This window comes from Drosophila mojavensis, unplaced genomic scaffold (genome assembly GCF_018153725.1).
Source record: "Drosophila mojavensis isolate 15081-1352.22 unplaced genomic scaffold, ASM1815372v1 contig_74, whole genome shotgun sequence".
Lineage (NCBI taxonomy): Eukaryota > Metazoa > Arthropoda > Insecta > Diptera > Drosophilidae > Drosophila > Drosophila mojavensis.
In genome coordinates, this window is record NW_025318899.1 from 24,895,317 (window position 1) to 24,910,927 (window position 15,611).

Sequence of the window (15,611 nt, forward strand, 5' to 3'; positions counted from 1 at the left end):
CCTCCCTTTTTCCAATTACTCGTACAATATCTGTTTTCTTGCCTTTTTACCTTTTGCCACTCATGATATTTATAAATGGCAAATATGCCGAACAGTGGGCGGAAATCAAATCAAAGCAGCAGCTCGGCTATTTACATAACTCTGAAGTATTCCCCATTTGCCAGCGAAACTCCATAAAAAGCGAAAGTTAATCAAAAATTTGATCGATGCTGAAGTACTTTTTTTATTATTAAATACTGACTCGGTATTTAATTGGCTCCCTAACTGCAACATGGAACCGTCAACTGGCTGGCAGATGCCTCTGGCAACCCCACTGTGCTTAGAGCATCAGATTTATTGTGTATCTTCTGCACATTTTACCACTGTATCTGACAGCGCTCTTCTACGACATCGACGCATAGTTTGTCTCTGCTACTCTATTGACATTTCCTCAAAAACTTTTCTCATCAATTCATGTCAGTGTGCTAGTGTGTATGTGTGCGTGTGTGTGCATGTGTGTGGGTGCGAGTGTGTTGGTACTTGTAAATACGACAACGTTTATTGTCATTGGAATTATTACTGCCACATGCGAATAGAGCAGTGAGTGGAGCGGAACAGCGGGAAGGGGAAGGGGAAGGGAATAGCCAGCTCGTCTGGCAGTTTTCCAGCCCGTCTCCAGCGTCAGCGTCATTGTAGGTAGACATCACAATGGTTGCTAGGGGAAAACCTGTTTTTCAGTTTGGATTTTCTTTGCCCGCCAGCAGCAGAGCGACGGTGGGCGACGGTGGACGGTGGAGTAGGACGCGACGGGAGGTGGGTCTAGCAATGTCTTGCGTATTTTTTGGCGTATGCGAAAATTTAACGAATCATGAAATACGATAATTGAACCATGCACAAGACTTCATCGTCGTCAGGCAGTGGAGGAGCCATCTTCAACTTTCAGCATCGGTGGCTGCTTTGTTTGCCCCTCTCTCTGTATATGTGTGTGGGTGTGTTGGTGTGTGGCTGTGTGTGCCACGTATGTGTCTGGCATAATAAAATTTTATTGTAACCAAAAGTTGCTACCACTCATTCACGGATAGGAGAGGGGGAATGCGGCGTAGTTTTTGCCATCTGTAGCTCTCGTAATTGTTGTGTGTGTGTGCATGTGTGCGTGTGCCTGCCTCCGGGAGCCATTGAATGCATTGAGAGAATGGCAAACTAAACACCCACACGCTAAGAAATTAGCGGACTGTGCGCGGGAATGGGATGTCTTGGGCATGTCTTGCCGGGATCTTAGAGTGTTTAACTGTGTCGCACGCAACAATGTCATGGTTATCGTCAGTGCCTTTGATTTCGGCTCCACTAATTTGAGCTGCGGCTTGCGGGTATCCGGAATTGTGTAGTATACTTTTGGGCGGGGCTGCCATTTCGACAACTTTCCTTCCACATGTGCGCTTCGAATCGTACGACGGCGCAACAGACCAAGAATTGCTACAAAGAGCACATCCAATGTCAATCTGCACTTGGATTTCGATCGAGGGCCACACCTGGCACAAGCTACAAATTCACAAAACAATTTTTTCTTAAATCGGATCCAAGCAGATATTTAAAGATATGAAATATATATAAGTATATTGTATAAATTATAATGTTAAGGCCCCGACCATTATTAAACTTGTAATATAATTTGTACTAATGTATTGTATTTACGGTTGAGTTGCTGTTCTCTGGAATACAAAAAGAGGTTTGGTTTTATGATTTATTTATTATAATATGTTTTGTCAAACTTAAGTCAACTCAAAACTAAAAATCTATACAAATATTTATTGTTTATTATTATTTATTATATTTGTAATTTTTTAAATTTATTTTTTTTTTTTTTTTAATTATTTAATTAGATTTATTTTGTATTTATTTTGTTTTTATTTATTATTATTATTATTATTATTATTGTTTTATTATTCATATTATGATGTGCTTATTAATATTATTTCTCTTATTGTTATCAATCAGTGTTGAGTTGATTCCATTTCATTACAATAAAATTGATGTGGAGTAATAAACTAAGCCTCTCATCATATTCAAGTGGCTTAACTTCCAAAACAATTTTGTAAGCTAATGTGCAATCATTCTAATGGTCAAATATTATTGGAGTCGTAAAAAGGTATTGTTTGGAACATAAAATCAAAGCCTTCGTTACACTGCTTTCATTTGAATATTCTCTTTTATCTTTATTATCAATTTCGTAATGAATGGATGAGGATGAGGATGAAAAGTACATGTCTTTCACAAAAAGGTCATCTTAATATAATTAAACTTACATTTCATTTGAAAACTCGCATTGCATAGTTATAGGAGGGGTTCGATATGTCGATTTCCATTGATCACCGCAAATGTCCGCCAAAAGCTATGCACTGGAAGCTCGTCCCGTGAGCTGGCTTTGGGCAGTCGGTCGATTTGGGAGCTCAACGAATGCGATTGCGACTGCTTTGGATCTTTTTGAGCTGCTTCTCCACATCCTGCAGGTACTTCTCGGGCAGGCAGTTGTCGCGCATGGATGCAATTTTAGAGGTGATCACCTGCTTGATGTTGGCATCCCTTTGGCGCTCCTGCTCCATCCACTTCTGCATGCGCTCGTGCTCGATTTCCGTCAGGCGACGTCGCTCCTCCTGCCTGTCGGTCATCTGTTGCTTCAGATCCCTCCGATATGCTTGGGTGCGCTGCTCGCGCTCCTGGTCTAGCCTCTTCTGCTTCTCCTCCTCGTCGCGCATGCGAGTCAACAGCTTGTTGAAGTCCTCCTCGGCGTGGGCAATCTCTTGGGCGAGGCGCTGCTTCATTTCTTGCGCCTGTTGGGCCCGACTCTGAAGCAAGTCGCGTTCGGCCTCGCGCTTGGCCATTGCCATCTCCTTCTCCCGCTGGCGATACTCGCGCTCCACTCGATTGCGTTCCCTGAGATACTTAAGCTCCTCATTGGTCTGGCGCGATTCCTGGGCCTCAGTGGCGATTGTGTAGATGCGTTGCTGTCGTCTCTCGAACTGCTTCTTCATTGCCTTCTGCATCTCCTTGAGCTGGCGCTCCTTCTCCTGCTTCTCGCGCATGTAGGCAGCCACTCGCAGGTCTGCCAGCCGCTCCTGCTCCCTAAGCATGGTCTTGAACACATTCGACATGTCGCGAATTCGCTGTAGCTCCTCACGGAAACGCACCTTGCGCAGCTGTACAAAGTTCCGCTGGCGCTCCTCCTCCTCCCGCAGCAGCTCGGTCGCCTTGCGCAGCTGCTTGGCTTCATCCGCCATCCGCTGGGCCTCCAGGAAGCGTTTGTTTTCGCGCTCGCTCAGCTGTTGACGAATTTCCTGTGCGTACTTTGCGCGCTTTTCGATTTCGAGGCGCTCCCGCTCATCTTCAGCATTGAGGGCCTCCTTCGCCCGCTCGTTTTCCATCTTGGCGAGGCGCTCGTCGTCTTCGCGTAGGGCCTTGGCCATTAGCTGCTTCTCTTGGATCTGGGCCTCCCGCACAGCCTTGCACTTGGCGTCGAGAATCATGCGGTTGACTTGCTTCACCTCCTCCTCCTGCTCCTGCTTGGCCAGAATGGCTCGACTGAGTACAGTATTTTGCTCCTCCAGGGCCTCGTCGACGCTACTCTCTCTTTCACTCTCGCCGGCAACCGCCCCCGCCTTGCGAGCGTCGTCGATCTGCTTGAAGCGCTGCTTGGTTTCCTTCACCAGCTGCAATTGCTTCCGATGCTCCGTCTCGGCCTGCTCAATCGCCTGCAGCTTGTCATGGAAGCTCACGAACTTGCACTTTTCCTTCAGGCGATTCAAGTCGGCAGGTCGCAGCACGAGCTCCTTGGCGCCCTGATTACGCCTCCTCTCGCGCTCGTTGCGCTTCAGCTGCTTTTGATCAAAGGCCGCAAACTGGTCGTTTCCTCTCTGGAAGCAGCCCTGATGAGCAGCTCGTGATGTCAACGGTCTATAGCCCCCGATGGGCGGACGGTACGCGGCGGTCTGGGCGCGAGCCCTCAACTCCTGGCACTTCTGCTTGAGCTGCGCCTCGGCGCTCACAAACCGCACATTACAGGCCGATAGGCAGGGCATTGCTAGCAGATCTGCTGGAAGATGGAAGATAAGCTCCTCTCAAGGCGACGCAGTCAGTTTCAATGTCGATTAACGTGGTAAAAAATAACACAAACTGCCTGCCCAGTTGCTATGCGTCCATTAGTTTGTTGTTTGTTTTGTTGTTTGTTGTCATGCAGCAAGCGAAGGTCGCCTTGGCAGCGGGCTAACCGGGGTAACGGCGCCGCCCCACTAAGCGCGAAACTGTTGGCGCCTCGTGTGGATATAGAAACCGCTTCAAGTAATGCGGCGAATGGAGCAGGAGTTGTGCATTGAAAAGGAATTGATTTTCTGCCGAGCCCAGACATCAGCCCGCCAGCGGACATCAGGCCAGAGGAGAGCTCCCCTGGAGAGTGTCCAGTGGTCAGCCATTCCGCCTGGAGGCTGTTGCGCTTGTTATCTGTTTTAGCCACTGACCAAACAGTTCCTCAGACCCAGCCTAGCTCCAGCATCCTTCGACATGAGCGTCAGTTATGCAACGAAGCATAAATTTCCAGCGTTTCGGTCATGTGAGTTATGCGCAATGCTCAAGGACAAAGCGTCTAGCAGACACGCACACACACACACACACACTACATAGAGAGTGTGTGTGAAAGAAGTCAGCAATTATGCGGCAAACAAAAGCAATAAGCCAACAAAATTCACACATTGTGGCCATTGGAATCGGAGACCAGTTGGGAGCTCTGAGTGCCGAGTCGGACTTGGCAACTGAACATTTGAGATATCAGAAGAGGATGTCCGAGAGCGAGGAGCAACCACTGCTCGGTCGGTCGGGCGGGGCGAGAAGGGCGTGCAGGGCGTGCAGGGCGTACAGGGCGCTCAGCCATGCCCAGTTGGGCGTGTTGCAAGTCTAAGCTGGCAAAGTTTATGGCCACACATACAAATTAACTTGACCAGAGCAACAGACAGCCCAAGTGCCACGCCCACATTGTCAAACACATGCAGAGAGAAATAAAAAGAGCTAATGGGAGAAGGGGTGGGAGTGGGAGTGGAAGGGGAAGGGGAAGAAGGAAATTTAAAACCAAACCAAGTCCCATAGATTTTTGCTGACTTTAATAAAAAGTTTGTGGAACGAAAACTTTCACTATGTGCGCATCACGAATCGTTCTCCGAGTTTTTCACAGATGCATTCAGGCGTTAAAGTCAGCTTAAGCCGGCTCCCCAGCCGCATCCAAGCAGCATCAGTTAGCCCATGGCTCATTTACCGCCCTCCCAGGCAGTCGCTCCCCGTCGGGCCCTTGGGGTGGACAGTGCTAGCCGCAAATGTAAATTGACATTTTCGAGTGCACGATTGAGTAAATGGGCGATTTTTTGTCTAGCCCTGGCCAAAGGTCCGTTCCGGCTTAACAGCATGGCTCCCAGGCGAGAGAGAGAGAGAGAGAGAGAGAGAGAGAGCTCATGCATGGCTGCTTCGCACATGGGCTAGCTGATTATATGCAAAATGCTATTGATCGGCGTGTGGCTGCTAGAAGCCCTCATTAGAGGGTCCCTAGCCTCATATCCCCTCTAAGCTGCAATGATTATGCCACTGGGTTAATTAAGGTTAAGTAGCGCTACTATCTCGTCATCGTTATTTTCTTATCGCGCTCGGCGAAAGGTGAAAAGCAAGGATAACTCTTGGGGGAGCAGCTGACAGCCAAGTTTGCAGACAGACAATAGCTGAAGCTTAAGTCAAGTGCATGAGACGAGCCGCCCACTGCCCCGATACAGACGTCCACTGACTTTGACAGACTTAAGCACAAAACTTTGGATATTTCCACTCTCGAATCATCAGAGTCGAGCACTGAGTGCTGAGTGCCGAGTGCCTGGATGCATTACCCATACGCCACGTAGACAAGCGTGACAGTACCCAACGGGCCTATTACTAAAGCTCTAGGAGAGAGCTCTAGGATCTGCAGTAGCTGTCAAATTCCTTTAGCCATATGATTCATTGGCGAGCCGCTAGAGGGAGTGTTTGTGCCGTTTGTGCCGTTGCCAGACATGCGTGTGCCGACTTATTTGCATAAATTATGTCGGCGTGGGTGGGTGGTATCCCTACCAGTTCTCGACTCGACTCGCAGGAGGCGGGAGGTAGGTGGGAGTAGTGAAGTTGAAATGGCGCCAGGCTACCTACTAACACTCCGCTGCTATTTATATAAATTTCTCACTGACAGACATTCGATTTCCGGCTGCAGATTTTCGATGTTTCGTTCGCTTACATTTTCATAAACATGTGCAGGGATTTTGGTCCGTCCTGGCTGACAGCTTTGCATAACTTTGTGTGGAAATTATTGATCGTCGGCAGCTTTCAAGTTCGCCTGGCAGCAACAGCAGCCCCGCCCCGCCCCTCTCTCAGCCTGCCTCCTCCTTGCGCAATTTCATGCAGTTTCCTGTCTTCGTCGGCTGCTCGCAGGGCTAAGAGCACATCATTTTCACTGCGGCTCTGCTCGCACGCATATTTTTATTTATTTCGAAACATATTTCGTAAGTAGCATTCCGGCTGCCACTTTCCACTTTCCACTCTCCACCATCCACCCTCCAGCACCCACCCTCCGTCGCCTCCTCCACACATATTACTCATACGCACCATTGAACTTATGTCCTGGTCAATTTTTTATTGCAAGTGGCGCCTTTTTTTGAGGGTTACGTACATAAATTTCCACATATTTTCATTGTAAATTAATTTTTTTATGTGCAGCCTTCTTTCCTTTTCCTTTTCCTTTCCCCTTCTTCTCTTTAGCCTTTTGATTCATTGCAGGCTATATGTTAAGGACCAAGCCGTTTTGTATGTAGCGCAAATCCCTTGATTAATTGACCCAAATGTCACACAGAACCTCAGCCCGATAATAGCTGCAATTTGGGAACTCATGTTTTTGATTAGTTCATTCGCTTTAGAGCAGCGTCCATTTTTCAGCAATAAATCAAACTCCGCCTGGAATACCCGAGTGCGAGCATCGGACTTTCTATTTGATATCAATTAAAGTGGCATACTTTGACATATATTCATCAGTACAAATCGTTACCGCCCATCATCAATAGGGGTGCATGGCTGTGTGTGGCTCACATATTTTGCCATCGCTGCACAGTTTTAATTTGCATTGCTTTGCCCTTTTCGGTTTGGGCATGCAAACAAATTTCATTGGAATAAAATTTGTATCATGCTGCAGTACGAAACTTGTTCTTGTTGCTTTTATTTTTCGTTTTGCATTTGCCTGTTGTCTGCCCTGCCCGTGCCCGCACCAGCGCCCTCTCCCTCCGATCGCGGTCGCGCCGCAAAAAATATAATTTATATTTAATCCAGCACACAAACAAGTCATTAACCATATTTGGCTGGCCAGCCGACGGGGCCCCGGCCAGGGCACTGACATCTTCTGCATGTAAAAATGAAATTTATGAAGACTGCAGCAAAGAATTACGGTGTCCGCTCTGGCTCTACGGCTGGAGCTGGCTGTTGTTGCCAGGAATTCGAATACGCGGATTCCGTCTGGCTTATTTATGGTGCTGTTGATAAGATGCTGGCTGGGTCAGGTTAGTCGACTGCCGCTGACCCACTCTGAGTCATCCCTACTCTCATCATCAGCATCATCATCATCGGCTTTCAATTTGTCATTCGCTGCTCGATGCGGAATAGGCGATCTGCAATTGAACCTGGGACCCCCGCCTGATGAGCGCAGTTATAATTCTCGGCGTTGCCCCACTGCTGAATCAACTGCAAATTCGCAGAAATCGACTAGAATTGATTGAAATTTATATTCATACGAGCTGACTGTATTATAAGAGCCACACGCGTACGTGCAACATTCCAGCTGAGACTTGATGTTGGCGCCGTTTAGCGCTGACTTCGACTGCGACTGCGACTGCGACTTCGATTGCGATTACGTGATGTTTTAATCAATTCTTGTTTACCACATTCGCGAATCGTCCGTCCCGATGTCTATGTAAACAATTTGCTCTACCAAGTGCCAAAATGACGGCAAAGGCGTCGGCGAAACTTTCTATTCAAATTCACAAATGTTTTCAATCGATTAAGCTAAGCGCGACAATGGGCCATTCCCAATCAAACTGCAGCGCTGTTAATGCCTTTGTTAAGTGCTGCTCATCGGGGCATTGTCAAATGTTAGTCAAATAACATTCAAAACAATTAAAAGAACTGGGGCATCTGAGCATCGAGTCTAATATGCGGGTCTGAGTGACTTGCTGAAGCGAATATTAACAGACTGCTCCTAAGCTCTGTCTCTATATGTATTCACATAATGGAGCACATTATTGCTTTTGTATTGCATTGTGAATCATTTAGTGTGCATCTCGTTTAAATAAACAGGAATGTTTTAGATCTGAATAATTTCACTTTGCTCATTTTTGTGTAGAATTAAAGTCTATGAGAGATTTTACGGAATAATTTGCATTGTTTTATTGTGTGTTAATGTTAATGCTGATGCAACTGAAAAATGTCTGATAATTATTGTATTATGGATTATGCCTTGGCAGATGAGATCTTAAGGAATAATTCAGTTAGAAGGACATTGAATGAAAATTTATGGAATTTACTTTTCGCTGTAGGCTTTGAGTTGTTTTATTTTTCAGACTTTGGCCACTTACTGCACGGCCTAACCATTAAAACTGAATATTGTCCGAGGTAACAACGTTAAGAGTGCTGCAGATTGCACTTTGCAAACTGTGAGCTACAAACAACTGAGCGATGGAAGCAACGCATAAAGCTTCCATGTAGAGGGCCCGAAAAAACAAACACGGTTGAAGGCAAAGGGGAAGGGTAAGGGTGAGGCGGGAAGGCGGAAAGGCGGTCCTCTGCGGTAGCTGCCGACTGCTGGCTTCTGGCTGCTGAGGCTTCCACGCACTTGGCGCGCTGCTGTCCAGCCGTCAGGCTGTTGAGAAATAAATTACATACAAAATAACTGCAATACATGTAAATAAAAGTGGACACCCACTGGAGAGTCCTACGGCCAGGACTAACCCTCGGTCCAGGGATGCTGTGCACTCGTTTTGTCGTTGTTGTTGGTGTTGGTGAGAACGTCGACGTCAGCGTCTCATCAACTGGCAGTCGAGTAAAAAGTCAGCCCGGAGAGCATTCAGCCCATTGTCCTGCGTCCGGGGCTTTGCGTCGTGGGCGACATGTGCTAGTGTGTGTGTGCTGTCCAAAGGACTTTTATGCTTGCCACATGGCTGCTGTCCTGCACAGCGACATTTTGACGTCCCCGGCTCTCACGTTGGCTCGAGTGTGCCGAAGACCGAGGAGGAGCCAGACCGCCCGAGGCCAGAAGTATCACTTGTCAGATTAATTTACGTGTTTGTGCTCCCACCGCAGCACCAGCAAGGACTATGGACTATGTGTGTCCTGACAAAGAAATCAGCTGCTGCGGCGCCCCACATGCAAAAACCGGAGCTGAAGCATTTACCCGTCGTATTTACTTGGAGTAGCCCGTCTCCTCTGCCCCAGCATCCGCCCCCACCCCTGCCTGCTGCCCTTCCGGGGCTATGTAAATTTTGCGTCCTCTGTGGAGACCAACGGAAGCCCATTTAATGTGCTCAGAGTTAAATGGACAACGCGCATACACAACATGCTTTAATTTTGTATGACAACTTTTACCTAACCACACCGCCTGTCACTTTAACATCACGCCCGCCACGCCCCCTCTACCGACCGCCTACCCCACCTGCCCTGCCCTGCCCTGCCCTGACTTGTTTAATCGGCACTTTTCAACTTTCAACTCAGCAGTGGGCAAGCTTCGACTGCCAATCGCCCAATATTTAATCATGCCAATCGATAAATCAAGCGGAGCTGGGGATCCAAAAAGTTGGACGCACCAAAAGATTGTTTCAAACTTGAACAGTTTTGAAAAGCTGTTGCTCTGTGGCCAGTAATATAGAAAGCTTGCCAACTTTCGAGTTTATTATTTAGAATTGGAAAAACAAAGATGTATATTATGCACGACAGATTGTTCTACGATTGCGCGAATAAATCTTATTTGTTGTTCAAGCTATCTACATCAAGCAGTCAGCCGGAGCTGTCATGTTATCAATATTGGTCTATACACGCTTATGTGAGAGCTGGAATTTGACTTTTTATAAGCTGTGGATCGATCAATTAAGCCCGTTTTAAAAATATATATATTTTTATATCGCTTACTTTTTTGTTTTATTATTTTTTTACAAGCAAATAAATCATCGGTGCACATCACTAAGCCTCAGATGAAATGTATTAATGAAAATTTAAAAATAATAAAATACCTTTAAAAGTGAGAATATTAAAATAATGATATTCCATACTTATCCACTCGATTGCTGAATCAATGAATATAAAAAAATCGTATTTTAAATTTGATTACTAATAAGAGATGGCTATAAGGATATAACATATATAGAGCGACGTATATAAGGTATTATCCTTGAGTAAAAGTAGTACAAAGAATACTCACACTTAATGCTATAATCTGACTGTTACCTGATTGATCGTTTGACAAGAATAAGACGAAACTATGTGTGATTACTATGTGTGAGCACACATCTGCAAAACAGCTCCATATTCGACGGACCCATCTGGATCCCCATATATATTTTGACAGCGACGTCAACAAATCTATTCTTATCGTAAACATAATTGTGATTGTGGTTTGTCTGTCGAATATTCTAGGGTTGCCAGATGAGTCCGCCGAATATGGACAGCTCTGTAATATCCAGAACAAGCTGTCCCTTTGTGTTCGATTCTCTATTTAATTTTCATTTAAATATTGAAGTTTATTTATATTTATTTTAAAATTTAACCCTCAATTATTTCATGGGCTCATAATATAACAATCAATAAAGAGAGGTTGAGGATTAACAGATTGGCTCCCAACAGCTTAGTTCTATACCTGAACTAATTTGGCCAATGTATTTAAACAAACTGTACCAATCAAAAATAAATTGAACTTAAAAATAAAATTTAATATATCATAAGAAATTTAAGCAAACGAGAACAATTATTTAATCTAATTCGAATCAGTGTTCATTTTATCAGACAATATGCAATTCCTCATATTATTTGATTTCGATCGATCCCACAGTCTTGAGTGCTAGCTAGATCTGACCTTGCAGAGAATACTGTATTCTGTATACTGTATGCTTTACTATGTATTCACTGTGTCGTCGCCTGAGTTAAAGTTTTAATTTATGCAAATTGTCGATATTTGTTGCTGCTGATATTTTTACTCGTGTGGTGGTCCTCGGTCCTCGTTCGTCCGTCCGTCCTATTGTTTGGCTCAAAGTCAGTTCCCTGCCAGGCCACTTTAAGCGCCACATGCCAGGGGCCACGCACACACACACATAGACACACACACCCAGCTTCATCGGCAGCGCTGCCACCGATAAGGATAATGGAAAATTTATTAGTTTAATTGAATTTCTAAGGCGGAAGTTTTACGTATATGTGATGATATCGCCGTGGTGCTTTGCCATGGCAGGACTGTCTGATGTGTGCCATTGTTGTTGTTGTTGTTGTTGATGTTGTCGGCGGCTGCCTTGGTTTGTAGCCATCCCGCCCAGCCTCTGCATTACTGCGCTTTCTGTGTGTGCGGCTGCTGTTTTAGTTTGAGGTTTTGTGTGCCTCGATAATTTATTAATGAATGCATTTGCCTACTACTTACCCAGGCGGAGACCGCCTTTGACTCTGTTTGGCTACCAACTGTCTTCAAAATGGAGCCAGCTCCCATTTGCCATCAGCAGCAGGGCACACCACTTCCGGTAGAGGTGCTTCCACGAGAGACGGTGCTGCTGCTACCAGCTGTATGCTAGACACTTTTCAGCAGCTGTCAATTTTAAAGTCACGTGGTTAATCAGTCAACAGAAGCATGCCCAATAGCAATCTGCTCGCACAAAAGGCACACGGCAAACAAGCTGAGCACTGAGGTAAAATAAAGCAAAAGAGCCAAAAAAAAGAGAAGAGAGAAAGTGCCCGAAAGAGAGGAGGCAGAGTGTGCGAGAGAGCGAGAGGGTAGAGTCAGTAGTCAAAACACAACACTTAACAGCTGCCAAAGCCCTGACTGAGTGACCTGAAGCGAGTCCGGAGAGTCGCACGGACGTTGAGTGGCCAGGAGTGGACGGGGAAGGGGTGCGGCAGTGGCAACGGTAGCGGGAACAGCGACAAATGGTCAAGTGGAAACCCCTTTGGTATTGCCTGAAGTGGTCGAAAGTGGCGCTGGGGTGCAAAAGGCAAAAGCCAAATGATAAAAGTGCTGCTGCTGCTGCTGGCGCTGCCAGTGCCAAAGTCCCTGCCGTTGCGACGTGGAGCGCGCACATCAAAGGTGCAAAGCTGCGCTGCAGGGTTCTAGATTGGGTACTAGGCTAAGAATGGGGATGGGGGGGGAGTGTGCTCGCTGTGTGTACTGCGGCAGGTCCTTGCGCGCCACTTTGCATAAATGACGGGTGGAAGCGAAAATAATAAACTAGGAATACGCACGAACTGCAACTGGAATCGATGGCTCGGGCTGGCCAGCAGCAGCGCTGTCATCGCTGCTTTCGTGACCTTTGTGCCTTTTAATGTGGTTTGCCAGGCAGACACCCCTGCAATTTGCAATTAATCAGCAAACAGCCAAACTGGAGAAACAGACAAATGGTAAGCTCGACTGTTCCCGCTGCTCCCCCTGCTCCCGCTGCTCCTCCTGCTGCTGTTGCATACTTGCAGGCGCGTTGCAGTCAATGCAAGCTATGCAGACACGTACATAAATTAACTAGCGACCGTCTGGCCGAAAGGGTTAATTTGTAAAATATTTTAATAGTCGGCACTGCAGCGCCACTTGGCCCTTGCCCAGCCACCTTCCGCCTCCTCCTGCTCCTGCTCCCTGACCTTGCCACCTGGCAACTGCAACCCTTAGAGCTTACAGCGAGGGCGATAACGCACTTTGCATTTGCAAGTCTTTAATTTCATTTGGCAATCGAGTCAATATTTGAGCATGACTGCAGTGCAAACAGCCCCTTCTAGCAGGGGCCATTCCGAGACGCGCAGAAGACTATCTCCTCAGGAAAATTCAAATGAATGCGTATTCGGCTTCGCATGAAAGGAGAGCAGCATATTTATTGCTTAAAAAAATAATAAATGACAATTTATGTAGTGGGACGAGACTCTTCCTCTTCCTCTTCTGCTTTAGCTGTAGGTGTTTGTCTACGTGCCAGGCAGGCAATCGTTTGCAAGACGCGGGCGGCACCCCAGCCCAGAGCTCAGAGCCCAGCACATGTGCTGCTCCAGCCTGAGCTCCAAGACGTCAGGTAATCGCGAACGGCGACTGTCGTCTCCCGGCTCTCGACTCTCGACTGTCGACTGTCGAGTGCCAAGAGGCAAGCTGAGAAAATAAGTCATTAAATTGCGGATTACCCAATGCGTGGAGTGAATTTTTGCATGGCATCTGCGAGATGCGTCGCGAGGCCTTAGACCTGTTGTTGGGTCTCGGATCCACTGGGTCGGATCTGGCAGGCCCGTCACTGGCTGGGGCTCAGTTCCGTGACTGACAGGGCGCAGGCCGGGAGGCGCGCGGCCCCGCGATAGAGTGAGCTAGCGAGGCCCGGCATATGCGAACATGCTAAGCTCCTTTGCTGTCTGTATGTGTGCATTAGGCCTTTGAATTTGACTGAAGACCTAAGCAGCCGGCGAGTGAAATATTTATTAATGATCCTTCTGAGACTCTTTGCGTGGTATAGCCACATAATTCATTTCACTCATAAACTGAGCTGCGTGCGAGTGAAAGAGAAGAGTAAATAAGAGCGCTCCTTGAGGGTGCTCGACGGCGGTATACTGTTTACTGGACTAGGCTATATCCATGTTCTGTTCTTCTCTAGGTCATGAAACAGGCGCAGTTTAGATGAAGCTATCTACTATGCTTTTGAAAAATATCTCGATTATGCTGTATTTAAATTAAAGTATGAAACTAATTATCGACTTATCGCACTGATGTGTCGACCATAGTATTCATTAAAATAACAAAAAAATATTTATATTGATTTCAGATAGATCAAATAGTTTTATTCTCATCTTTTATTATTTGCATTGCATTAATAAACTAAATGAATAAATTTAGTTTAGGCAAATTCCGTATTTGTTTTCGCATACTTATATACTATATTTATATTGTAGAATTTATGTTTATTATTATTTATTTTATTAAATACTTAATACTTAATAATAATTGTCAGTGTGATTCAATCTTATTTGTTGCCAATCTTCTTCTTCATCGGCCATGCTAAATGTTATATGAAGTTTATTTCTGCTCTGCGCAAACCTCTAAATGCCGAACTGAGCCCAGGCATAAATTGTAGCACGGACACATCAAGATCTGAGCCAAACTCAGCGCTAAGAATCCGAAACACGCCTTTAAATACCAATTAATTTGGCCCAGCCGCAAGCTGTCAAGTTGTTATTTGGGGAAATATTCCCAGAATATCCCTCACGGCTGCCAGCCATGCTTTCTGGATTATTTGGATTGCTTTTATTTATGAATTTCAATTTTTAATATACTTTTATTTGGAATATCAAAAATGAGAAGCATAAAATTTTGAAGCCGCCTAAGCCACTTCACGTCGTTTCTTGCCTGTTTGTTTATGGGCTTTAAAGCCTGGTTTATGACACCGCATCGATCGCTTCAAGAGCCGAAATTGTTGTTGCTGCCCTGACTCGAAATTAGCAATTAATTTCGTATAAAGGAGGCGTGTGTTGATTTTTATTATTATGAACCAGAGATGCCGGATCGGGCTGACTCAGCGTGGACTCGGCGGACCTCAGCTCATGAATGAGCTGGCCAGCTGGACAAAGGCAGAGGGAGCCCGGCGAGTGGGCGTGGCTGCTTTGGCGTGTGCGCCAAGCTTCAAGCGGAAATTAAAATGGGCTCCAAAATCGAACGTGCGTCAAGTGCAACGGAAGAGCCTGAGCTGCTTTTGTCATATGAATTATATATGATTCATAAATATATAAATTACAAATGCAGTTAATATAGAATATAAACTTTCGCTAGCGACAAAAAAAAACTATGGCATTGCTGTACAAAGACCTATATTTCTTATGGCTTTATGCTTTATGCCGAGCAGGCGTTTCTGGTTTTAATGCCATTTCGCAGCCGCCCAGCCAAGGCCTAATCCCCATTTAGCATGCATACGCGAATGTGTCGCCTTAAAAATGCAATAAATTTTCATTTTGAATATGTGTAACAGGAATATATATACACATGTGTTTCTATGTATGCGTGTATATAATATCTGCAAGTGCGCGGCACAAAGGCGGCTGGAGCAACTGAAATGCGTTCAATAAATTGTGCAGTCAAGTCCGTAAACAGGGTCCCAAATCTGCTATTCGGCAGAGCTTGCTCAAGCCCAGGAGTATTTTTGATGTGCGTGCTGCTGCTGCTGTTGTTGTTGTTGTTTTTGTTGTTGGAGCCCTTTGTTTATTTAATGTAAAAACATTTCCACATAAGCGATTTTTCACGTAAATCAAAAGTCCGCTTGATGAGAAGGAGAAGGAGAACGAGAAGAAGATGGAGACGGAGATGGAGATGGAGATGGAAATGGAGCCAGGATCGGGCTGTT

At 45.8% G+C, this 15,611-nt stretch overlaps 1 protein-coding gene across 1 annotated transcript; it reads right to left on the bottom strand.

Annotated features, from left to right (window-relative positions):
* Positions 1-1,947: 1,947 nt before the first annotated feature.
* LOC6583550 (cilia- and flagella-associated protein 45) lies at positions 1,948-4,358 on the bottom strand. The gene has a single exon (XM_002009180.4). It carries the CDS (start codon positions 4,050-4,052, stop codon positions 2,427-2,429), a length of 1,626 nt encoding a protein of 541 aa, XP_002009216.1. The 5' UTR covers positions 4,053-4,358; the 3' UTR covers positions 1,948-2,426.
* Positions 4,359-15,611: the final 11,253 nt, after the last annotated feature.

Bases quoted from the DNA above. Each gene is read 5' to 3' on its own strand.
- LOC6583550 (XM_002009180.4), bottom strand. From the start codon at position 4,052: ATGCCCTGCCTATCGGCCTGTAATGTGCGGTTTGTGAGCGCCGAGGCG.